Here is a 22929-nt window from a genome sequence, read left to right on the forward strand (position 1 = left end):
TTATTTGTACATTGCACCCCACACGTATGTAACTATTCAAACAGAAAAAACAATTGTGTAACAAAATTTATTTAAAATACAGAAATTAATTTTGCAATTAATTTATAATATTTTGATATCTATACTATAATCTAATTCACTACAAAAACAGAAAACAATTTCTTAAGTACTACTTTCAATAAAAATTGATTCTAAATTTTATACAACATATATCTTAAAATATGAAACCCCGCACGAACGTGCGGGTCTGGATCTAGTATTGTATTGTAAACGGTTATATGAAAAAGAGAAACATATATATTCTAAACCTAGATGCATTCTTACAAATTTGATTCTACGAAACATTCTCCAAGGAAGACTCCACAGAAAAATCTATAAAGCAGAGTCTCTTAGAAGAAGTCTAGGGAGCACTGATACGTCTCTTAACTTTACATTTTGTCTTTTTGATACGAGCTTGTGAAAAGATCATCGACTATTAAGAACGACAAAAAATAACAACAATTAAAATACTAAGAACATGATTATATGCATTCAAAAAAATGAGACAGAAAAAAACTTTAGATTCACTATATGTCTATATCTATTGCAAAATAATTATTTATTTGATCAAATCTATTAATATATTAAGGCATGTTGATTCTCTGCAAAAAAATAGATGTTACAAACTAGAGTTGTAGGATATGAGAACTTACCATGAAGAAAATAAACAAATGGTCAAGATTGAGCCTCTGAAAGAAGATAGAAGTCTCGGACTCGGTTTTTCGCCCAAAAAAAGGTAGATTTTATAGTAAGGTGATGGGAGCTTGATTATGTTTTATTTCTAATGGACCTATATTATGGCTTATGGATGTCAACGACTAATTAAACATAGACATGTAAACCAAACCGAGGTTTAAGAGCTAGACAATGATCAAAATTGGTACAAAATGCCGTCAAAGTATTAATAGTCGTTGATTACAATTTCTTCAACAAAAAATTTTATATATTATTGATGACTGATTATGATCATATACGCTTTTTTGAAAAGCATTCAAATATAATTGATAATTATCATATATATAAAACTCCAAAATGCTCCATAATAAATGTACGATTGAAAATATATATTTTCAGCTGATTATGTCGCCATATTTTAACATATAGAAAGAAATGATAAAAGAAATCTCAAACCATTGTTGATGATAAAAAAAGAAAAAAAATTCTTAAATCATTAAAGATGAAATTCAAATCTATGAGTTAGAAGGAAATAGATGGTTATGATATCAAGTATTGCGTGTCACTCTATTTTTTTTTATCTTTAACTCTTTTTTTTTTTAAATGTCTTGTATTAATTAATCCAAAATAAAACCAGTAGTTCATAGGAACAGAGTACAAAAACAAAAACAGAGTATAACAAACCAGAAAACGATCAAAACCAGACTTATTAGCCTGACCCACCTTGGCCCTTCCGTCTTCGTCACAAACCGATTAACTTCAACCGTGTCGGCGTTCTTCTTCAAGACGATCTTGTAGCCAAGCTGGTCCACCCGAAGCTAGATAAGAATTAAACCGGCCTTCTCGTGTAACGCTACAAGCAATATCCCTAGCCAACGTATTGGCTTTCGGTGAAGAGATCATGAATTTCACATCCCGCATCACCCGTATTACTTGATCTATTTTGATGAGAAGAGACCGGTATTTTGGCCATTGTTGAGGATGATTCAAAGCCCGTACCGCCGCGTTACAATCAGACCAAATTTCACAAGAGTGAATACGTACACTATGGAGACTTCGCAGACACCATAGAATACAGAATAGTTCTGCAGCCACTCGATTAACCATAGGAAGGAAGGCATCACGGGCATGAAGGACAGCATAACCCATATGGTTCCTCAACAGCCAAGCACCGCCACAATGTACAGAGTCTTTAATCCAAGATGCATGAACATTGCACTTAAGTCCTCCCCAGGCTGGTTTAAGCCACGATTTCTCTATGTAAGACACTTGTCTGTTCCCCACTTTCGCTTCCTGAGACATAATCAAGCTTTGTTGAAGCCATTCCTCTGCCTCCTCCAAAGCCGACGCAATGATTATATTCGAGTTACTGGTCTGCCCTACAAAAATAGTCGAATTCCGTGCTTTCCATATACCCCATAACAGCCATGGTAACGCATCACGTATGTTCGCAGGCACTGTCATGTTTTTCATCAGGTTGAAGACGTACAACATGTTATCAGCAATTGATTCTGTGAATCCGTGTACTGGTAATGAAAGTGCTGCATTTTGCCACACAGAGGTTGCGAGAGTACATCCAAACAGAACATGCGAAATCGTTTCCTCCTGCAACTGGCAAATTTGACATGAAGGGTTAATCATTAGGCCATGGCTCCTCATACAATCTGCAACCGCAAGTGCTCCAGACAAAGATCGCCAAAGGAACATTTGTATTTTAGGAGCTGTTTTCAGGAGCCAAATACGATCCTTAATCTTGTTTAACACCTGCAACGCTTCTGTAGTAGTCTCCAACCTGCTAGCAGCGTGAGTCAGTAACCAATTACCACTTTTCACGGAGTACTGTCCATGTTTGGTATAAGCCCAGATATGTCGATCTTCCATACTTGTTACTGGAGGAAATGATCGAATGTGATTAACATCACAAGGTGGAAAAAGCTCATTTAAGAGAGGAAAGTTCCATTCACCATGTATAGTTATCAAGGAGCTGACTTTGAGGCTTATATCCATTAGGGATTCTTTATTCATTGGAAGTCTCGGGGCTCCATCAAACAACCATTTGTCGATCCATACACTTGTACTCTGTCCATTGCCAATCGCTTTCATGAGTCCTTTTTCAAGTAGTTCTTTCCCGAAAATAATGCTTCTCCATGCGTACGAAGGCCGATAACCAGTGGTAGCATCAAGGAAAGGTTTCTGCGGGTAGTACCGTGCTTTGAAGACGCGAGCTAGTAAGGAAGTAGGAGCATCTAATAATCGCCAAGCTTGTTTCGCAAGTAAAGCTTGATTAAAGTGTCCTATGTCCCTAAAACCTAACCCTCCTTGGGTTTTAGACTTACAAATCTTCTCCCATGAAACCCAATGCATTTTATGTTTCTCTTAACTCTCATTCCACCAAAAGTTTGACATAGCACTTGTAATCTTTTGGCATTGGTGCTTTGTCAACCGGAAACACGACATTGCATATACCGGTAATGCTAATGCCACCGATTTGAGGAGTACTTCTTTGCCACCTAGAGATAAGGTCTTCTCATACCAACCACTGAGTCTCGATTTGAATCGGTCCGTTATAAAACCTAAAAGCTCTTTCTTGGATCCGCTAAAACATTCTGGGAGACCAAGGTACTTCCCTGTTCCACCTTCTTGTTCAATTCCTGTAAATAAACCAAGCAATCGTTTCATGTAGGGGTCTAACTTCTTGCCAAAAGTTATCGCAGATTTTTGGAAGTTGATCTCTTGACCCGATGCCCTCCCATATAACCGCAGGCAGCCCAGAAATTCCGTGCATTCCTTGAATGTAGCTTGGCAAATGAATAGGCTATCATCAGCAAATAATAGGTGTTGAATCGATGGGCATAAAGGGGTGAGACGCATTCCCGTTAGCCGCCCTTATTGTTCAGCTTTATTCATGATGTGAACCAAAGCTTCAGCACAAAGAATAAAGAGAAAGGGCGAGAGTGGATCACCTTGACGAATTCCTCTCTTAGGCTTGATAAAACCATATGATGATCCATTCAAAATTATGGAGTATGAAACCGATCTTACACAACTCATAATCCATTGAACCCACCGTATATCGAACCCCAATCGGATTAATAATTCTTCCAAGAAGTTCCATTCAACTCGATCATACGCTTTAGACATATCGGTTTTTATGGCCATGAAATCCTCATCACATCTGGTATTGGTGCGTAAAGCATGTACCATTTCATGTGCCAAGAGAATATTATCGGAGATTAATCTACCCGATACAAAAGCGCCTTGCGTGTCAGAAACAATGACTGGAAGAAAGACCTTCAAACGGGAGCAAAGGATCTTAGAAACAATCTTGTAAATTACCGAACATAAACTGATAGGGCGTAGGTCTGTCATATCTTTAACTCTTTTCATCAAAAAAGTTACCATTCTAAAGTTTTTTCATAAATAAGCCACACAAAAAAAAAAACAAAAATTTTTGGGCATAAGTACAATCATAAGATAGAAATATTTATTGGACCCTTGAATTCTTTTATTTAAAAATGTGCCAGAGACAAAGGTTTTTTTTTTTTTTTGTATGAATGTAAAATTTATTCACCAAAAAAAGACGGTTTTACAATAAATGCAACATCAAGCTGAAAAAATCTGAGTTTTTGAGAGGGATTATAAAGAAGGGAAAACTAGCGACTATGGGTTTGGAACCAATATCGCAGTCCGCCTTCATAAGTGTGTGAGCCCGTCGTAATTAAGGTGCTCAGCCGGTTACGAACGTTCTTGTCGATCAGTTTTGCTAGCATGGATGCTGGGGTTGGTGACTCGCCGTGTCGTCTCCCATTCCGTTCTCGCCATAGACTGTGGATAGATATCTGAAACACATATCTCAAAACAAACAAATGTAGCTTTGAGGTAGATGGAGCCGTGAGTAAAGGAAGCATAGTTTCCCATCGTGTTGTGTAGTGTTGCCCAAGCATGTCTCGTGTGAGGGCTGACCAGACGTGAGACGAATACGGACAGGAGAAAAAGAGGTGTTCTCTTGTTTCTATGTTCCCATCACACAAATTACAATCACCATTTGCTGCAGCATTCCACTGTAACTGTCTATCTCCCGTAGCTAAACGATTACGAATGGCGATCCAAGTGATGAATGAGTACTTAGGCGTTGAGTGGGGGAACCATACACCCTTATACCATTCACACACCGGATTAGTGTCTCGTATCGTATACCAAGTGTCCTTTGAAATGAACGTTCCCTTGAAAGAGCCATTGTTCCTTTTCCATAGTGAAATATCCTTACCCGCTAGAGAATGTGATCGGAGGGAATCCAACTCATCCTCAACTCGGTTTAGCATTTCATTTCGGTGTCTGCGTCGGCGGTGATTTGAGAGGGCTGCAGCAACTGAGCAGTTCGTGGCAATACCCATATCGATACATCCCCGGGGACCTAAAACATCAGCCAATCTCCCAAGAGAACACCAATTATCATGCCAAAAGGAAGTAGCCAGACCTGACCTTACCTCCATCTTATGTAGAGGTTTGGCTTTATCCCGATATTTCAATATTTTCTTCCACATCCATGAACCTGAAGTACTTGTTTGTCGAACTGACCAAAAGGACCCATTTCGTAGCAAATTTGCGTGAACCCAGCTGACCCAAAGAGAGTCCTTAGCGGAGACAAGCCGCCAAACAAGTTTCAAAATACTCACCGTGTTTGCTTCTGATATCGGTCTTAGTCCCAGCCCACCTTCCTTAATTGGCTTACAAACATCCAACCATGCCACTTTTGCCTTCCTTGAGTTGAGTTCTACACCAGACCACAAAAAAGCAGAGAAAAGACTTTCAAGTTCTTTAATACACTTACTTGGCAGCCTAAAAGCTGAGAGCCAAAAGTTAGTGATGCTTGATAGGACAGATTTGATCAGTTGTAGTCTACCCGCGAAAGATAAGAACCGACCCGTCCAAGAGGTGATGCGATTTCTTATTTTCTCAATGAGGGGTAGATAATCGGAGCGAGTCATACTTTTAGTGAGAAGAGGGAGACCGAGATACCGCACTGGAAGAGTTCCCATTTCAAATGGAAAACGCTGGAGTATATCTTCTTTATGAGTAGATGAGAAACCAGCCATGAACAGGGTTGATTTCTCTAGGCTGATTCTGAGTCCCGAGACATCTGCAAACTTATTAAAAACTTGTAGAATACCCGCTATTGATCGTACACTCCCATCTGAAAAAACCAAAATATCATCCGCAAAGCACAAGTGAGTTAGTCCCATGCTTTTACACCGAGGATGGTAACCAATTTTCTGATCCACTGCCGCTTTATCCAGCATTCTAGAGAGAGCGTTCATGCAAATGACGAAAAGATATGGAGAAAGAGAGCATCCTTGTCTTAAACCCCTTTTGCTTTGAAAAAACCCAGCCAACTCCCCATTGACTTGAACAGAGAACGTAGCAGTGCCAATACAGAGCTCAATCCAGCGAATAAAACTTTCCGGAAGATTCATGGCTCTTAGAGCCGTCAGCAAGAAAGGCCATTGCACCGTATCAAAAGCCTTTGATATGTCGATCTTAACAGCACACCTTTTAGAGACTGAAGCTTTATGGTAATCCTTGACTAATTATGAAGCTAACAACAGATTTTCCATCATAAGATGATCCTTAATAAACGCAGACTGGTTTGGGGCTATTGATGCAGGGAGAATTTTCTTCAATCTGTTAGCAAGAATTTTCGATATTACCTTATACATCACATTGCAGCATGATATGGGACGATAATCTTTCATCTCTATAGCTTCATTCTTTTTTGGAATAAGGGCCAGAATTGTGGTATTAACTCCTTTAGGCAAGAAAGTCATCATGAAAAAAGACTGAATTGCAGTGACAAAGTCTTTCCCCAGGATAGGCCATGTTAACTTGAAGAACTCAGCCGTGTAACCATCGGGACCAGGGGCTTTATTTCCCGGCATCTTGAACAACACAGTTCGAATCTCTTCCTCTGTAACAAGACTCACCAACGTGTCCTGTTCTGATAAAGAACATCGAAAATCCAACAATTCTTCAATCTGGTCCGCAGGGACACCCTCATAGTCCGCTGGTTCGTTTGATAAAAACTCCTCAAAGAACCTCACAGCTTCAGTCTTAAGATCTTCTTGTGTTGTAGCTACAGACCCGTCTTGGCATTTTATCTCTCTAATAGCATTCTTGGCCAATCTTGCTTTGACTGCATTGTGAAAATACTTGTTATTTCTATCTCCCACATTAAGCCAATGAAGCTTTGATTTCTGTTTCAGAAAACCTTCTTCAAGTACTGCTACGTGATCCCATATCTTATAAGCCTCGGCTTCCTCCTCCATCAAAGCCGAAGTAGGATTTTCAAGTGTGGCTTGTTGCTTGTCACATAGAACCTCATATGCTGCATCAACTCTAGTCGACAGCTGGTGTAGCTTTCTACGTCCCAAAGACCGCAAAATTGGCTTAAGGGCCTTAAGTTTTTTAGAAAATCTGAAAATAGCAGAGGTGGAATGATAAAGAACACTTGTACTATCCCAGAACTCTTGAACTGTAGGCAGGAAATCCGGCAATGACGCGATGACATTTGAAAATTTGAAAGGACCACGCGGACGACTAGTAGCTGCTGCTATTTTAATCCGACATCGAAGATGATCCGAACAACCGCCAGGTTCAAACACACTATAGGATTCAGGAAATAATCGAGTCCACTCCTCATTAACCAAAACACGATCCAATTTTTTGCATATCAGCTCTTCCTCCCGCTTGTTACACCAAGTGAACTGAGGGCCGTGAGAGCTCATGTCCACAAGAGAACAATACCTCACCATTGCTTGAAAATCCCGCATCCCATGAGAAATAGAAGGAGAGTTCTCATAGTTTGAATGCTCTTCACCGTCGAGAATTTCATTGAAATCTCCCATGATGAGCCAAGGTTTATTCTGAATCAGTGGAGTATCAAAATGATATTTAAGATCTTCCCACAGCTCTTTCCTATCCTCTGGTAGGTTAGCTGCATAAACAAAAGAGACAAAAATCTCCTCTGAGGCACCATCCATCAAAACTGAACATGTTACAAGCTGACCACTCTTGTAGACCGGAGTGACTCGAACATTATTTCTCCAAACTACCCATATGCGGCCCAAACTATTGAATTCATAATTAGTAATAGAAGACCAATCTCGAAAAACAGAGGACAGAATACGAGAAGCCCTGGTTTCTTGTACTCGCGTTTCCAAAAGACACCCAAATTGCAAATTTTCTTCATGTAACCAGTCACTTACTACGGAATGTTTTGTTGATTTATTGAAACCGCGCACATTCCAGAAAAAGCAAGACATTAATGATGTTTTTTGGAGGTTCTTTTGCTCGATACGCTAGGGCGAGCCTTAGCTTGTTGAGAAAAAGATTCCGATGTAGCTTTCTGCGAATTCTTTGTTTGACGGGTAGCTCGGACCGAGCTTGCTTTCTCTACTTCTGTGATGGCCTGCGTCAAACTTGCATGAGTGTTAACACCATTCTCGACATTGTTGTCTAGACTTTCCTTATCTTCTGCCACTTCCCCTTCGATGACTGCATCGTCTAGCTTGGGCTCTTCAATATTATCTAGAACAGAGAATCGAGAAGCAGAGAGAATAGTAACTTGACCATAAGCTAGTGAGCTTTGAACCTTCTCATTACTCATACAGCCTTTCCCTGGGGAAACTAAGGACCAACCATCCTTATCAGCACCTTGTGTTATATTATCTTGCTCCTCATGTGTCTCAGCGGCTCTGTTTTGCTACACTGCATTCGATACGGCCAACGTAGGTGTTTGCGCCTCTTGCACCTCAACTGGAACAGAGGTCTCTGTTTTTTCAGAATCATTTTCTGCTACCAGCTCACCTTCTTCTAAGTCATCTGCCTTTACCTTCACGGGAGACGCTTTTTTGGTCACACAAACATCCTCTGTGTGGCCCCATTTGCTGCACCTTGAGCATCGAGGAGGGAGCCAAGGATAAACAAATTCCACGGTGACTTCCTCCACTTGATTCAACTTGAAACAGAATTTTTGTGGGAGAGACTTTGTTAAATTTACTTCAACGAACACCTTTGCCTCTTCAAAGTTGCTACATAACTCTGTTTCCGGATGAAGTCGAATGGGATCTCCTATTGGACTAGAAAGAAACCCGAGACCCTCCCATGAATACATCGAGTGAGGAACATTTTTCAAAGTGACCCATAAAGGCATTGTCGAGACTTCAGGCTGAGCTTCTTCTGGGATTGGAGACCATTTTGCAAGGATCATGGGAAGCCCTGCAATATTCCACATACCCCTACGCAGTACTCTCAATCTGGTTGCTTGATCTCGAATTCGGAACTTGACTGAAGTGGTGTTATTCTCATACACATCGATTCGGACTGTTTTATCTCCAAGAGACCATATTTTGTTAACAATAACATGGATCTTAGCGACGTGGGGAGCAGTAGACGGAAATCTACCAACAAGAAAATCTTCCCATAGGGGAACGGAATCACTGATAACTGCTGAAGGAACCTCAATCGTTGGAATACCATCAACCAAACTGACTTGAAACTCATGTTTTTTAAGTGACGGACGCTTATTCACTGCTGCTGCATACGAAAGTTGCTTGGATTGAACAGGAGAGGAATCTCCCGGAGGAGACACGGAGCTTACTGGCTCAGACATCGGATCCACCGGTGGTGGCCGCCGCCTAAACCCTAGCGTGATGGAAAAGCTTCAGAAACCCTAATCGCCTTACCAGTCGCCTTCTCTGATGACGTGGATCTTAACAGTTGACTTCAAAGGTTTTTATTTCTCTAACTAACGTAGACACGCAGTTAAATTTAACCATCGATCAATACAATAAAACCAAAATGCATATTTCAGCAGGGACACATCAACTATTGTATGCTATAAAAAAACTCATAAAACATTTAAAACCAATCAAAGTAAAATATATAATATCATCACTTACAAATCCATCCACATTATCGCTTGTATTTACTAAACATTAGAAAGAGCGGCCAAAATCAATTTATTTTTTCTCTGTGAGATTATTCCTTTTCAATTATACGGTCCGTTTTAAGTTAGATAATTTTTATATCTTGTCATTTTAAAGAAAAAAATATTATAATTGTTGGAGCAAAAGCACACAACCTCAAATCATTATCTTCCCAAAGTTAATATGACGATTAACAATATTTAAAGTTTATACACAAATAAAAAGAAGAAGCAAATATTAAGTTTAGGAATTTTAACTAGTTTTCTTTTCCTAACTAAATTGATTTGTTCTTTTTTCTATCAAAGAGTAATAATCATCAAGTTGGTTAAGTGTACTATTTATTATTTAACGAGTGACAGAAGAAATTTACAAAAACCAAATCCGCTAATTTAAATGACATACTCAAACTAATCATTTTACTAGAATTAGTTTATTCGGTTAACTAAGAAATAACAAAGGGCTATGGAGCACAACACAAATTAAAAATAGAGTAGAACGTATGTAATAAGATAGAGTTGAAGTGTAACACGTAGTAGAGACGGTCTAGACGATGTCGATTACATTTTAGAACCGCAGAGATGAATAAACAATGAATTCTAGTTCGTAGAAGTAATCAAGAACACAAAACAAAAGAATAACTCTCTTTTATTACTTAGGAAACTCTCTCAAAACCTAAGCCTCTCTCAATCACTTCTCAAACTCTCTAAAACCACACAAGTCATATCACAACTCGATATGTCCTTATATAACAAACCCTATGACCTAATCATATCTCAATTAGGAAAATACAAAGATCCTTCTAGATAACTCCTAGAGGATTTACATTTATCTTCTCATAAAACCAAAGACTTGCGGTTTAAGTAATCCTCCGGTTAAGCTTCTCTCAAGCTTAAACCAACAATCTCCCCCTTAAGCTTGAGATCCTTGTTCACCACATCTTGCACACCTATAAGCTCCCTCATTTCCTTGAACTTAATCTTCCCAAGGGCCTTTGTTAAGATGTCTGCTCTCTGTTCATTCCCCGGCACATGCTCTACCTCTATCAAGCCGTTTTCGACACATTCTCGTATGAAGTGATATCGTCGATGGATGTGCTTGCTGCGACCATGAAACACAGGGTTCTTAGTGAGTGCAATAGCTGATTTATTGTCGATCCTTATAACAACCTTCTCACTCAAAGTTCCCGTGATCTCGCTTAGTATATCCTGCAACCAAATAGCTTGTTTCGCAGCTTCGGTTCCTCCCATGAACTCTGCTTCACAAGACGACATTGCCACAGTTTCTTGCTTCTGTGAACACCAAGATATAGGACTTTCTCCTAAATAAAACACATGACCAGCTGTACTCCTCCCATCATCTTGATCTACATCATGACTACTATCACTGTACCCTATTAACTTTGGTATACTAGTACACCGGTTGTAAGTTAGGCCAAGATTGGTAGTTCCTTTTAGGTATCTAAGGCACTGTTTCATTGCAGTCTCATGTGACTCTCTAGGACTCTGCATATATCGACTCAAAACTCCCACACAGTATGACAAGTCTGGTCTAGTGTGTAACAAGTATCTGAAGCAACCCACATTGCGTCTAAAAACCGTAGCATCAACTTCTTTCTCCTTTTCAGCTTTTGACAATTTCAATCCTGCTTCCATGGGAATATGAACTGAATTACAATCTCTCATTCCGGCTTCCTCCAAGATCTTAAGAGCATAACGACTCTGATTCAATACTATCCCCTCCTGATGCTGCATTACCTCAATTCCAAGATAATAAGTCAACTTCCCGAGGTCACTCATTTCAAAATTTGAAGACATTTCTCCTTTAAATTTGTTGATGACTTCAAGACTTGTCCATGTAACAAATAGGTCATCCACATACACTGCTATAATAAGGAGATGTCCCTTAACTTCTTTGCGATAGACTGATGGTTCCTTTGAACATTTTGTAAAATGTAGATCAACAAGGATGTGATTTAGCTTGTTGTTCCAAGCTCTTGGCGCTTGCCTTAGACCGTACAATGCTTTGTTTAGTCTATAAACCTTATCTTCACTTCCTTTAACTTCAAATCCTTCTGGTTGATAAACATAAACAGTTTCCTTGAGTTCTCCGTGTAGAAAAGCCGTTTTAACATCAAGATGGTGGATCTCCCACCCATGTGCTGCTGCGAGATCAATAAGGAGTCTGATTGTTTCAATTCGTGCCACTGGAGCGAATACCTCTTCAAAGTCTACTCCATATTTTTGTACATACCCTTTTGCAACAAGACGGGCCTTGTACTTATTAATACTCCCATCAGAATTTCTCTTGAGTTTGAATACCCATTTTAAGCCAATTGGCTTTGTTCCTACTGGCAAGTCAACAAGGTCCCAAGTTTTGAACCTTTCAATAGAACTTAGCTCATCTTCACAAGCGCTTGTCCACTCTTTAAACTGTTTTGCTTCATGAAAGTTTCTTGGTTCATTATTCAGACACATAAGCAATGTTTCTCCTTCTTCTTCTGCAAGTAGGACGTAGTCTTGAAGATATTTAGGTTTATTAATCTGTCTCTGAGTTCTTCTTAAAACGGGTGAATGAGGATCACTTGTTCCTGCAGCCTCATGTTCTGTTTCCTGACCATGCCCTGTTTCGGTACTCTGCTCTTCTTCAGACTCATCATGTTCAATCTCTTCCAGATTTTGTCCTCTTTCTCCAATGTGTTCAGTCTCTCCATGTGTTTCAACAGTCTGTTCTGTTTCTCGAAGTCCATGATTTCCGAAAGCTTCAAACGTAATCTTAAAGCACTACAGGAATATCGGGTATTAATAGCGTCTGAAAAACGCTGTTTAAAGATATAATAGCGTTTTTGAAAGCGCTGTATATACGCCCGCTATAATAGGTAAGTGACTTTAGATAGCGTTTTTCTGTAATGCTATAATATGTTTATATAACATAGCGTTTTATTTTCTGCTATTATAAATTATATAATAGGGTTTTTTGTGTGTTATTAAAAAGTTAAACATTTAGAAAAATTGATATTTGTTGTTTTTTAATATTATATATAATATTGTAATTATATATAATATTAGTACTACATAATATTTTAATATTATATATAATATTATAATTATTGCTTTGACAAAAAAAACTTTAAATCAAACTTAAAATTAAAACTGGATTTAAACCTGTCATTTTAAAAGATCATACAAAGAGTAGTACTACACCATGAGATAGAACAATGTTTTTTGACACAAACTTATGCTCACATGAATACAATATGCTTGTTAGGCCAAGCCACCCAGTTTCCTACTGCATCAGATATTACTTGAATTTCAGAATTTGGTCTCCACACTCGTGCACCATCAATCTTGGAAACCTCTACCCAGATCTTGCTAACATTGGGACCTAAAGGACAGAGATGGACCTTGTCTTCTGGATCAGTGGAACAGACACGACCTATTGCAACTTGCTCCCCAGAATTATCACAATCTAATAGAAAGCAATTCTTTTTGGAGCCTTTGCTTGTACCAGTACTGTTAGTGCCACTCTAGTAGTCCAAATTATAAAAACATTCATCAGAATACCATCACATCAACATCAACATCAACATGCAACAAATATAATTCCCAATCTCATCTAAAAATCTGACTACTTAAACTATTGTCCAACTTAACTACTAGTAGCAGCCAAATCAAAACAAACAAATAGAGAGTTGGTGTTACTGACCTGCAGAGGTGATGATTTTTTCGTTGATTCATCAAGTGTAGACAGAGGTATTTGTATCCTATCAGCAGGCCATGTGATGATCTCATTTAGTGCATCACCCATCAATGATGAACCTTTCATAGTAGGTCTCCATAAATAAGCACCAGGTTTAACCACCTTATCGACATTAATAACTACATCATTTGGTCCCAGAGGAGCATTGTTGACCATTTCTTTAGGGTCAGTTGACAACAATATACCCTCAGCAATCACATTAGTATCCACATTCCAATAATCATACATGTGAACTCTGTGAACTCTTCCTATTGATCCATCTGAAGCCTAATGAGTCATTGAAAGAGTTATACACAATGTATTAGTAATCTAATCCTTATGAATTTAGTTATTTAGAGAAATACAAACTCAATTTTAAATTACCTCGGATCTGTCAGTGTTATGAGGCTCTGTGAAGTTATAATCATCATCCAAAATTATCTTATCACTTGGCCACGGGATTTTAACTCCTACAGCTTCACCAAGTGAGCCAATGGATTGAGTAGGTCTCCAGAGAGATGCTCCTATTACTGATACAGAGTTGACAAGTACAGCAGCAGCATTACGGCCTATAGGAATGCGACCAATCTTGTATGTTGGTTCACAGGAGCAATATTCTCCTTCACCAACAACAATGTCATCTTTCGAACACCAATCTAGTAGCTGGCACCTAATTTCCCCTTTGCTAACATCGCTTAAACCAGACTTAGAAACATCATTACTCTGTTTTAAACACATAAACAAAATGCATATAAGTTGGTATCTAATTAAACAACAAAATTAACTGTGAAACAAAAACAATATAAGTTACCTGTTTAGCAGCTAAGTCACTAACCACAGTTTGCAATTTTTCAAGCTTAGCTTCAAGCTCCTTCACATGTGAGTCTCTGGCCTGTAAAAAAGCCAACTTAGTAATCGTAGCCCCTCTGCCCATCCCCCTAAGTCTTCCTGGTCTGTCTTTTCCTAGGATCTGACTCACAGCATCTTCTATAATATTATTTGTGGATGTGGAGTCCATTTCACTATCAATTGACTTGATCTTTTCCTGAAATAAAGATTTATACTTAATATGGAGAATCTACCTTTAAAAACAATCTGAAGAACAATAAATCAAAATTTAAATCATTCTTACAATAGTTTCTTCGAATTCTGGCCTCACGGGTCTTCCATCAGCATTCGTGTGACCTGCTATCCAAACTTTACTTTTAGTAACTTTACTAGGATCAAGAGCCTTTTGTTTCTACAAGTTCATATAAAGGGTTATACACATATTTGAATTAATATAACAACTAACCAATTCAATACATATACTAGTACATACCATCTCATTAGCTAGCCTATGAAATCCTTTGTGGCTGGTGGTTTGAGGAATTTGAGATTTTCTAAGTTTGCTCATTGTCTCACTTTTTTCCTATTGACACAAATAGACATATATGAATAATCTCATAAACACCATATCAAATAATCAAAACACATGAAATAAATACCTTAAAAGCTGTGCTAGTTTTTTTCTTCACCCAAGCGTTCCAGTCAGATGTAGAAGGGATGTTGCTGGGCCTAATTTGCTGGATTTCAACCTTGCTTTTTGTTGCTCGAACTTTTGTAACCAGCTTTGATTTAGAGGATCGCCATATATGATTCATCTGACCTAATATTGCTTCTTTATGCCAAACTTCATTCAAATTGAATCTCCCCTGTCAAACATTGCCAAGTAAAATCATTAAAACACAATTTGAAATACAAACAAATTACTCATATTCAGTCAAAAGGCTAAAAAACTTAACCTGAACTTCCTCCCACATTCTGTCTTTTGTATTTGCATCAAGATGTCTCCAGTCATCTAGCAGTACTGGGACATGCTCCCTCACAAGTATTCCAAGGAAGGAGGAGAGTGCCGCTGATCCTTTACCAACATGCGCACCTATAGCATTAAATTCAACTTCCAACTTTTCATCTGCATTTTTGGCCACTTTCCTCAACTTAGTTGGACCTCTAGTCTTCTTCTTTTTTATCTCTGATTGTTGTGTTTGTGCTTCAGAAGGGTTAGAACCATTTGTTGTGGAAGCCGGGATTTGTTCATCTTGTACCCGGTGTGACTGTGCTTCTACTTCTTCTGCTGAACCAATATATTCTCCATTATGCAGTGATTCCCTATTAACTTGATCCTCTTCTTCATAAAAATTAGCATCACTCTTCTCTCCTTCCTTCTCCTCTATAACAGGCTTCTTCTGTCTCTTCCGAGGCAGTGATGGTACAGGAGTCACATCTTGGCCTTGTTGGCGCTTACTGCGACGAATTTGTTTAACTTCTTTCTAAACTCAAAGTCTTCTTGGCTGTCTATATCCTCAACTTCATCTACATTCTGCTGCTGAGATGGTTGAGTGCCTTCAGTCGCCATAAAAGCTGTTCTAAACAACTCGTAAGCCTCATTTTCAGATGAATCGACATTAGGTGTCTTCTCATTCATTATATCCCCGTGTAAACTCCAACATTTACTTCTCTTGTACTTCTGATCCATCCCTTTGATGACTAGATGTTCCACCACTGTATCCATTGACTGATGACAAACATTGCGGCAAAGAAGACAAGGACAGAACATTTCTGATGGATTACCCAAATTACTTGCTGATTCAACCACAAACTTAGTTGCTCCTGCTTCATACTCAAGGCTATTCCTACACGTTAACAAATAGTACCCATTACAAACTGAGAACAGTCAATCATAAAATAAAATCAATGCATATATGTAAGAACAAGTTAATACCTTGGCAACCAAACCCAAGCTTTATCCATTTCACAAGAGCTCCGACCAAATGTGCATACAAGTAATTTTCAGAGGCAGTCACTTTCAAAGCCAAAACAACAATACAAGTAATCTGATAGAAGAATCATATACCTGATAGAGTTTGTTCTCTTCTGATTAACTCGAACTACAACAGAAAAAGCAAAAATAGAAATCAATTAAACTCAAATTAATAAATCTACAAATCCAAACAAAAATTAAAAGAAATCGATTTCATTATTAGTCTTTGATTTGGCTCTGTTTACCTTCTCTTGGGTGTTGACTCCTTCAATCTGGAAAAGTGATGTGTTTGGATACTGGTTCGACTACGACCTGAACATTGAAGTAAATGTCAGACCAGATCTAGTTTCAAATTGTTAGGACTCGTTCAAACATAACTCAGTTAACAAGGAAGATGTGAAAGATACACAAAGCAGCTCAAAGCAGTTCAAAGAACATGTAGATACAGTCTCAAATGTGTAAGCGATTCTACCTAAATCCTCAAATCCCTAAATCCCCAAATTCTAAATCCTCAAATCCCTAAATTGACCAAACCCAAACCCAAATCGTCATCTCGCAGCTCTCTCTCTACAAATCAAGAACAAATTTGTGATTAAGTTGGATTTACCTTCGATTTAGTGGGATTCCCAAACAGATCGAGCATACAAGGAAGATGAGAGAACCTAAGGAAGATGCGGAGAGAGCAAAGAGGTTGAAATTTTTCGGAAATTTCTGTTTTGTGTTTGTCGGAGATAGCAAAGAGGAGAGAAAGAGGAAACCCTAAAAATTGAAGACTTAGAAACCAATCACGCTCCGTAAAAAATCTCAATATCGTATTCGTTTAGAAGAGACCTTGTTGTTTTGTTTTATTGCAAGAATTCTAAATTCATGACTTGTAGGGAGGGACTTATGTCAGTCGACAAAGATGAGCTAAGGGGAAAAAGAAAAGAAATGCCCAAAAATATTTCTAAGTGTAGTAGCGGGAATGGGAAATTTTTAGCGCCCAACCCTTTCAATAGCGTTTTAATATGGTAATGCTATTAAATATACTTCCGCGTCATGTAAAAATTGTGAAACACTATCCATAGCGTTTCAACAAGGTAGAAACGCTATTGAAAGTTCAGAGGTCCTCTAACAATAGCAGAATGACTACAAACGCTATTGTATAGTGCTATTAAAACCCGATATTCCTGTAGTGAAGCTTCCATCACTGTTTTGCTCTGTATCATTATGTTTCCAGCTCCATCCCTTTGTTTCATCAAACACGACATCACGACTAACTACTATTTTTCTTGCTTGAGGATCGAGTAATCGATAAGCTTTGGATCCAGGTTCTATTCCTAGGTGAATAAGAACACGTGACCTGTCATCTAATTTCTTCAAGTGATGTTTATCCACCTTTGCATACGCAGCACATCCAAAGACTCGAATATGACTGATTGCTGGCTTCTTGTCTCGAAAATATTCATAAGGAGTTTTATCCTTTAAAGCTCGTGTTGTAACTCTGTTTAAAAGATAGGTAGAATGCCTAATAGCTTCTCCCCATAGGTAATTTGGCATGTGCATATGTTTTAAAATACTTCTCGTCATCTCCATCAAAGTTCTATTCCGTCTTTCAACAACTCCATTTTGTTGTGGAGTATACGGAGCAGTGAGATGCCTTTTGATGCCAGATTCTTCACAAAAAATGTTGAACTCATGAGAAACAAACTCTCCTCCTCTGTCTGTTCTTAGAGTTTGATTCTTGCTTCAGATTCTTTCTCAACAAGGTTCTTGAAGTTTTTAAACTTTTGGAAAGCATCTCCCTTTTCTTTTAACAAAACTGTCCACATGTATCGAGAATAATCATCTATTAGCACGAAGATGTACCTATTTCCAGCACTGGTACTTGGCGTTATTGGTCCACAGAGATCACCATGTATGAGTTCCAGCTTTTTAGTTGCTCTGTAAGTAGATTCTTGTGGGAATGCTGCTCTGGTTTGCTTTCCAAGCAAGCATGAACCACAAATTTCTTTTTCAAGAACAAACGTTGAAGCTCCTTGAACCAATTCCTTGTCTATCATGGCTTTTATGGTCTCTAGACTTACATGTCCCATTCTTGCATGCCATAGGCTTGATTCACTCACAGTTGTCAGATATAAGCAAGTGTTGTCCTTTAAACCCATTTTAACCTTGTATAAACGATTCTTGGACCTCTCTGCTTTTACAAGTAACAACCCATCACGATCATGCATTGTCAAGTAGCCATCTTTCAGTCTTATGTCACATCCTGATTCTGTAGCCTGTCCTAGACTTATTATATTGCTCTTCAGATCAGGTATGAAGTAAACATTGGTCATTACTCTTGATCTTCCGTTTAGGTCTATGAATGCAATCGTCCCCTTTCCTTTAATATCAATGCGTGAGTCGTCTCCAAATCTTACCTTCCCAGTAACAGAGTAATCAAGCTTATCAAAGTATCTTCTATCACCTGTCATGTGGTTGCTAGCTCCATTATCAAGGTACCACACGTTTTCTCCATCAATGTTTGTCTCAAACTTGCTAGGAACGCAACTTTTCTCATTTAAGTAAACAATTTCATGCATCATAAGTTCATCTGCAACTTGAGTATCCTTTTGTTCATTCTCTTGTGCTTCTTGCAATTTTAGTAAGCGGTCAGGACAGTTTGAGGCATAGTGACCGATCTTATCACATCTATAACATGTTATTTGTGATGAATCTCGACCACCATAACGTCCTCGTCCTCTTCCTCTGTAAAAGTTTCTGCCTCCACGTCCTCTGCCCCTGTATTCATTGTTGTAATCTCGGTTTGAGTAGCTGTTTTGAGAATCCATATTGGTGTACAACAGCTTGCTTTGATCCTCATGTGAATCTTCTTCTTCGATGACACGTTCTTCATAGACCTTAAGACGTCCAACTATATCGTCAAAAGTTGTAGTATTAAGATCTAATACTTGTTCTAAAGCAGCCACAATATGGATATATTTTTTCCGAGGAATACTTTTCAAAAATTTCTTAACCAATCTTGATTCTTCAATGTTTACACCTAGGGCAGATGATTTTGATGATATCTCAGATAACTTTCCTGCAAAGTCATCAATCTTCTCAGTATCCTTCATCTTGAGGCGGTCAAATTCAGCCATAAGAGTTTGTAACCTAGCATCCTTGACCCTGTCTGCTCCCACATGCCTTGCTTTAATCGAATCCCATACCTTCTTAGCTGTGTTAAGTTCTCCTATTTGTAGTACTAGGGCTTCAGGAATCGACTGGAAAAGCAAAGCAGTGGCTACATCGTTCTTCTCCACATCAATCGGGTTTGATGGTGTTTCTATAACCTCCCAAGCTTTATGAACTTTGAGTGCTGACCTCATTCTTATGGCCCATACCGTATAATTTGTTGCGTTTAGCATAGGACATTTAATTGAGGAAGATCCTCCTCCTTCTTTGCCTTTTTCGGTCACGGGAATAATATCCCCCATAGCTTCTTCTCGATCTCAAAAAAACTCTCACAAAGCTCTGATACCAAATCTAGTTTGTAGAAGTAATCAAGAACACAAAACAAAAGAATAACTCTCTTTTATTACTTAGGAAACTCTCTCAAAACCTAAGCCTCTCTCAATCACTTCTCAAACTCTCTAAAACCACACAAGTCATATCACAACTCGATATGTCCTTATATAACAAACGCTATGACCTAATCATATCTCAATTAGGAAAATACAAAGATCCTTCTAGATAACTCCTAGAGGATTTACATTTATCTTCTCATAAAACCAAAGACTTGCGGTTTAAGTAATCCTCCGGTTAAGCTTCTCTCAAGCTTAAACCAACATGAATTTAGACAGAAATGAAGATTCAAGGTTCGAAGGACGTGTAACAACGCGTAAACAGTTCCAACTATTTAAAATGTGCGTAAATAAATTAGTTCATACAAATTGGATATTGTTATCTCTATCCGTGGTTTTGTCGGAAAACGTACACACGATATGACCACATTAACATAGAAGTTGTAATGATTTATTGAGTACCTATGAAAGAGTGGTGTGAAATTGGCTTTTCAAAACACGCGCGTTCACATCACACGGTTCTTTATTTCGACAAACACATCTTTAACTTGTTCCATTTTTTTTTTTTTTTTTTTGGGCAAATATCTTGTTCCATAAGTTGTGGAAAAATGTGGACAAATAATAATACTATATACATTTTAATAAAAGCTGATTTTTAAATACGGAAGGTCACATGAAGATATATTGGAGTAGGAAAGTGACAAGGAGAAAGCTCGGAAACTTCGAAAAAGTAAAAGTTAGTCATAAAAAGCTTTGAAACTCTGGTTTTGCTACCCAAACTTTCTAAACACCAATAATATTTCTGTTATGCAACAAAATTGCCTAGGTGGAGATTAGCTAGACTAAAATGATTCTGAGTTATATAAGATGCATTAGTTTGTGAGATATGATATGATGATCATATGAAGATATATATTTGGTTTTTATCTAAAAAAGAAAAGAAAAGAAAGATTATTATTTGGTATGAAATTTGAGAAATGTAATGTCGAGAGCGTGAACATTAATTTTAACCTAATTCCCAAGATATAATCATATAAAATAGACCGACCAAGTTGACTCTATTGTGAACAAATAAATAGTGAACAAAGTGATCCAAAAATATCCTATCCAAATATTAAGAAAACAAATAAATTTTCTATTTTACTCTTTATTAATATATATACTTTCTTATTGACAAATACCTTAAATTCAAAAAGAGATGTGCAGAAAAAGGAAAGTGAATGGATTCAAAAAGTGTATAAGCCTGGGTTATGGCGATTCCTCATTAGTTGAACCAAATAAAGCTTTAACCAATAAACGAAACATAGCCATTAACAAAAAAAAGTTAAAGGAAAGAGATCAATATACGGTACACACCAGCATGAAAATCTTCTAAAAGGTATATAAGAAGTCAAATTATGGCAACTGATAATTATTAATTTGAACCAAATAAAGCTTACTAGAATTATGACAATAATTTGTTGTTGAAAACAAAAAAAAAAACAATAATTTAGAAAATGAATAGTAGTACTAAACTTGGGTCCCAAAGATTCCCTTAGAAATTTCTTCTTTTTTTTTCGAGTAGACACAGCCTTTATTCAAACTATATAATAATATACTCATACCCCCAAATACAACTTATACTCTCACGTCTTAATAACAAGAAAGAAAAAGGGTTTGATCTAAACTATCATCATGATGGGAAATACATTTGGTTCAAGCTTGGCGAGTTTATTCTTCTTGTGGGCAACTATTCAACAAATCTTCCCTAACCACCTCAAGATCGCTATTAAAGAGTTTCTTCTCTCCACAATCCAACAACTCTCATTTTTCCAAAGATTTTCCGACAGATTCATCAACTTCTTCTCTCCTTATGTCGAAATCAACTTCTCTCAATACGAAGATTATCAATTTAACCACGCTTTTGCAGCTATCGAGACTTACCTTGGGGCGAAAGCAACCGATAAAGCCAAGCATCTAAGAGCAAGCCAGGTTAAAGAGAGTAAAGGTTTGGTCTTGAAACGAGACGAGACTAAAGTCCGAGATGAGTATGAAGGAGTTACTGTCTGGTGGGAGATGGAAACCGACTCCACAGGATATAGAACGTTAAAGCTCACTTTCCATAGACGCTCAAGAGATATTGTAACCGATTCTTACATAAAATATGTTGTTGAAGAAGGCAAATCGATTGGAGCCAAGAACAAGCAGATGAAGTTGTTCACAAATAATCCGAGTTCTCACTGGGACTCTAGCAAGAAGAGTTTTTGGAGATATATTGATTTTGAACATCCCGCGAATTTTCAGACGCTAGCTATGGATCCAAAGAAGAAAGAGGAGATCTTGAATGATCTTGCTGCCTTTAGCAATGGTAAAGAGTATTACAAGAAAATTGGGAAAGCTTGGAAGAGGGGTTACTTGCTACATGGACCACCAGGGACCGGTAAATCGACAATGATCGCTGCAATGGCAAATCATTTAAACTACAGTATCTATGATCTTGAACTCACAGCTATAGGGAACAACTCGGAGTTGAGGAAGCTACTCACTGCTACTTCTAGCAAGTCGATCATAGTGATTGAAGATATAGATTGTTCTTTGGATCTTACGGGTAAGAGAAAGAAAGAGAGATACTTGATGACCTCGAGAGAAGATGGAGAACAAGGTAGCGAAGAAGACAAGAGTTTCGTAACACTCTCGGGGCTTTTGAACTTTATTGATGGGATTTGGTCTGCTTGTGGACAAGAGAGGATTATTGTCTTCACGACGAATCACTTTGCGAAACTTGACCCGGCTTTGATCAGGAGAGGGAGAATGGACATGCATATTGAGTTGTCTTACTGTAGTTTCGAGGCGTTCAAGATTCTCGCCAAGAACTATCTGGATCTTGATTCTCATCCTCTGTTCAAGAAGATTGAGTCTTTGATGAAGGAAACAAAGATCGCACCAGCTGATGTAGCTGAGAACTTGATGAAGAAGAATCTTGAAATAGATGCTGATGGATCTCTTAAAGATCTAATTCAAGCTCTGGAGATGAAGAAGAAGAGTCAGGGAGCTCAACTAGATGAACCAAAGGACAAATTTATCAATAAGTTTTATAAAGCATTTCGCATGTCATCTAAAGCATGATTCATGGTTAAATTTTATATTTTAAGTTTTTGACTATCCATAA

At 38.0% G+C, this 22929-nt stretch overlaps 2 protein-coding genes across 2 annotated transcripts; one reads left to right on the forward strand and one right to left on the reverse strand.

Moving 5' to 3' along the window:
- Nucleotides 1-12823: 12823 nt before the first annotated feature.
- Nucleotides 12824-13673, reverse strand: LOC110228433. Its single transcript, XM_021025969.1, has 2 exons — nt 13401-13673; nt 12824-13221 (listed from the first exon to the last, which is right to left on the reverse strand). Exons 1-2 carry the CDS (start codon nt 13608-13610, stop codon nt 12937-12939), a joined length of 495 nt encoding a protein of 164 aa, XP_020881628.1. The 5' UTR covers nt 13611-13673; the 3' UTR covers nt 12824-12936.
- Nucleotides 13674-21359: 7686 nt separating this feature from the next.
- Nucleotides 21360-22929, forward strand: LOC9313188 (AAA-ATPase At3g28600). Its single transcript, XM_021026761.1, has one exon. It carries the CDS (start codon nt 21456-21458, stop codon nt 22884-22886), a length of 1431 nt encoding a protein of 476 aa, XP_020882420.1. The 5' UTR covers nt 21360-21455; the 3' UTR covers nt 22887-22929.

Source organism: Arabidopsis lyrata (genome assembly GCF_000004255.2).
Source record: "Arabidopsis lyrata subsp. lyrata unplaced genomic scaffold ARALYscaffold_5, whole genome shotgun sequence".
NCBI lineage: Eukaryota > Viridiplantae > Streptophyta > Magnoliopsida > Brassicales > Brassicaceae > Arabidopsis > Arabidopsis lyrata.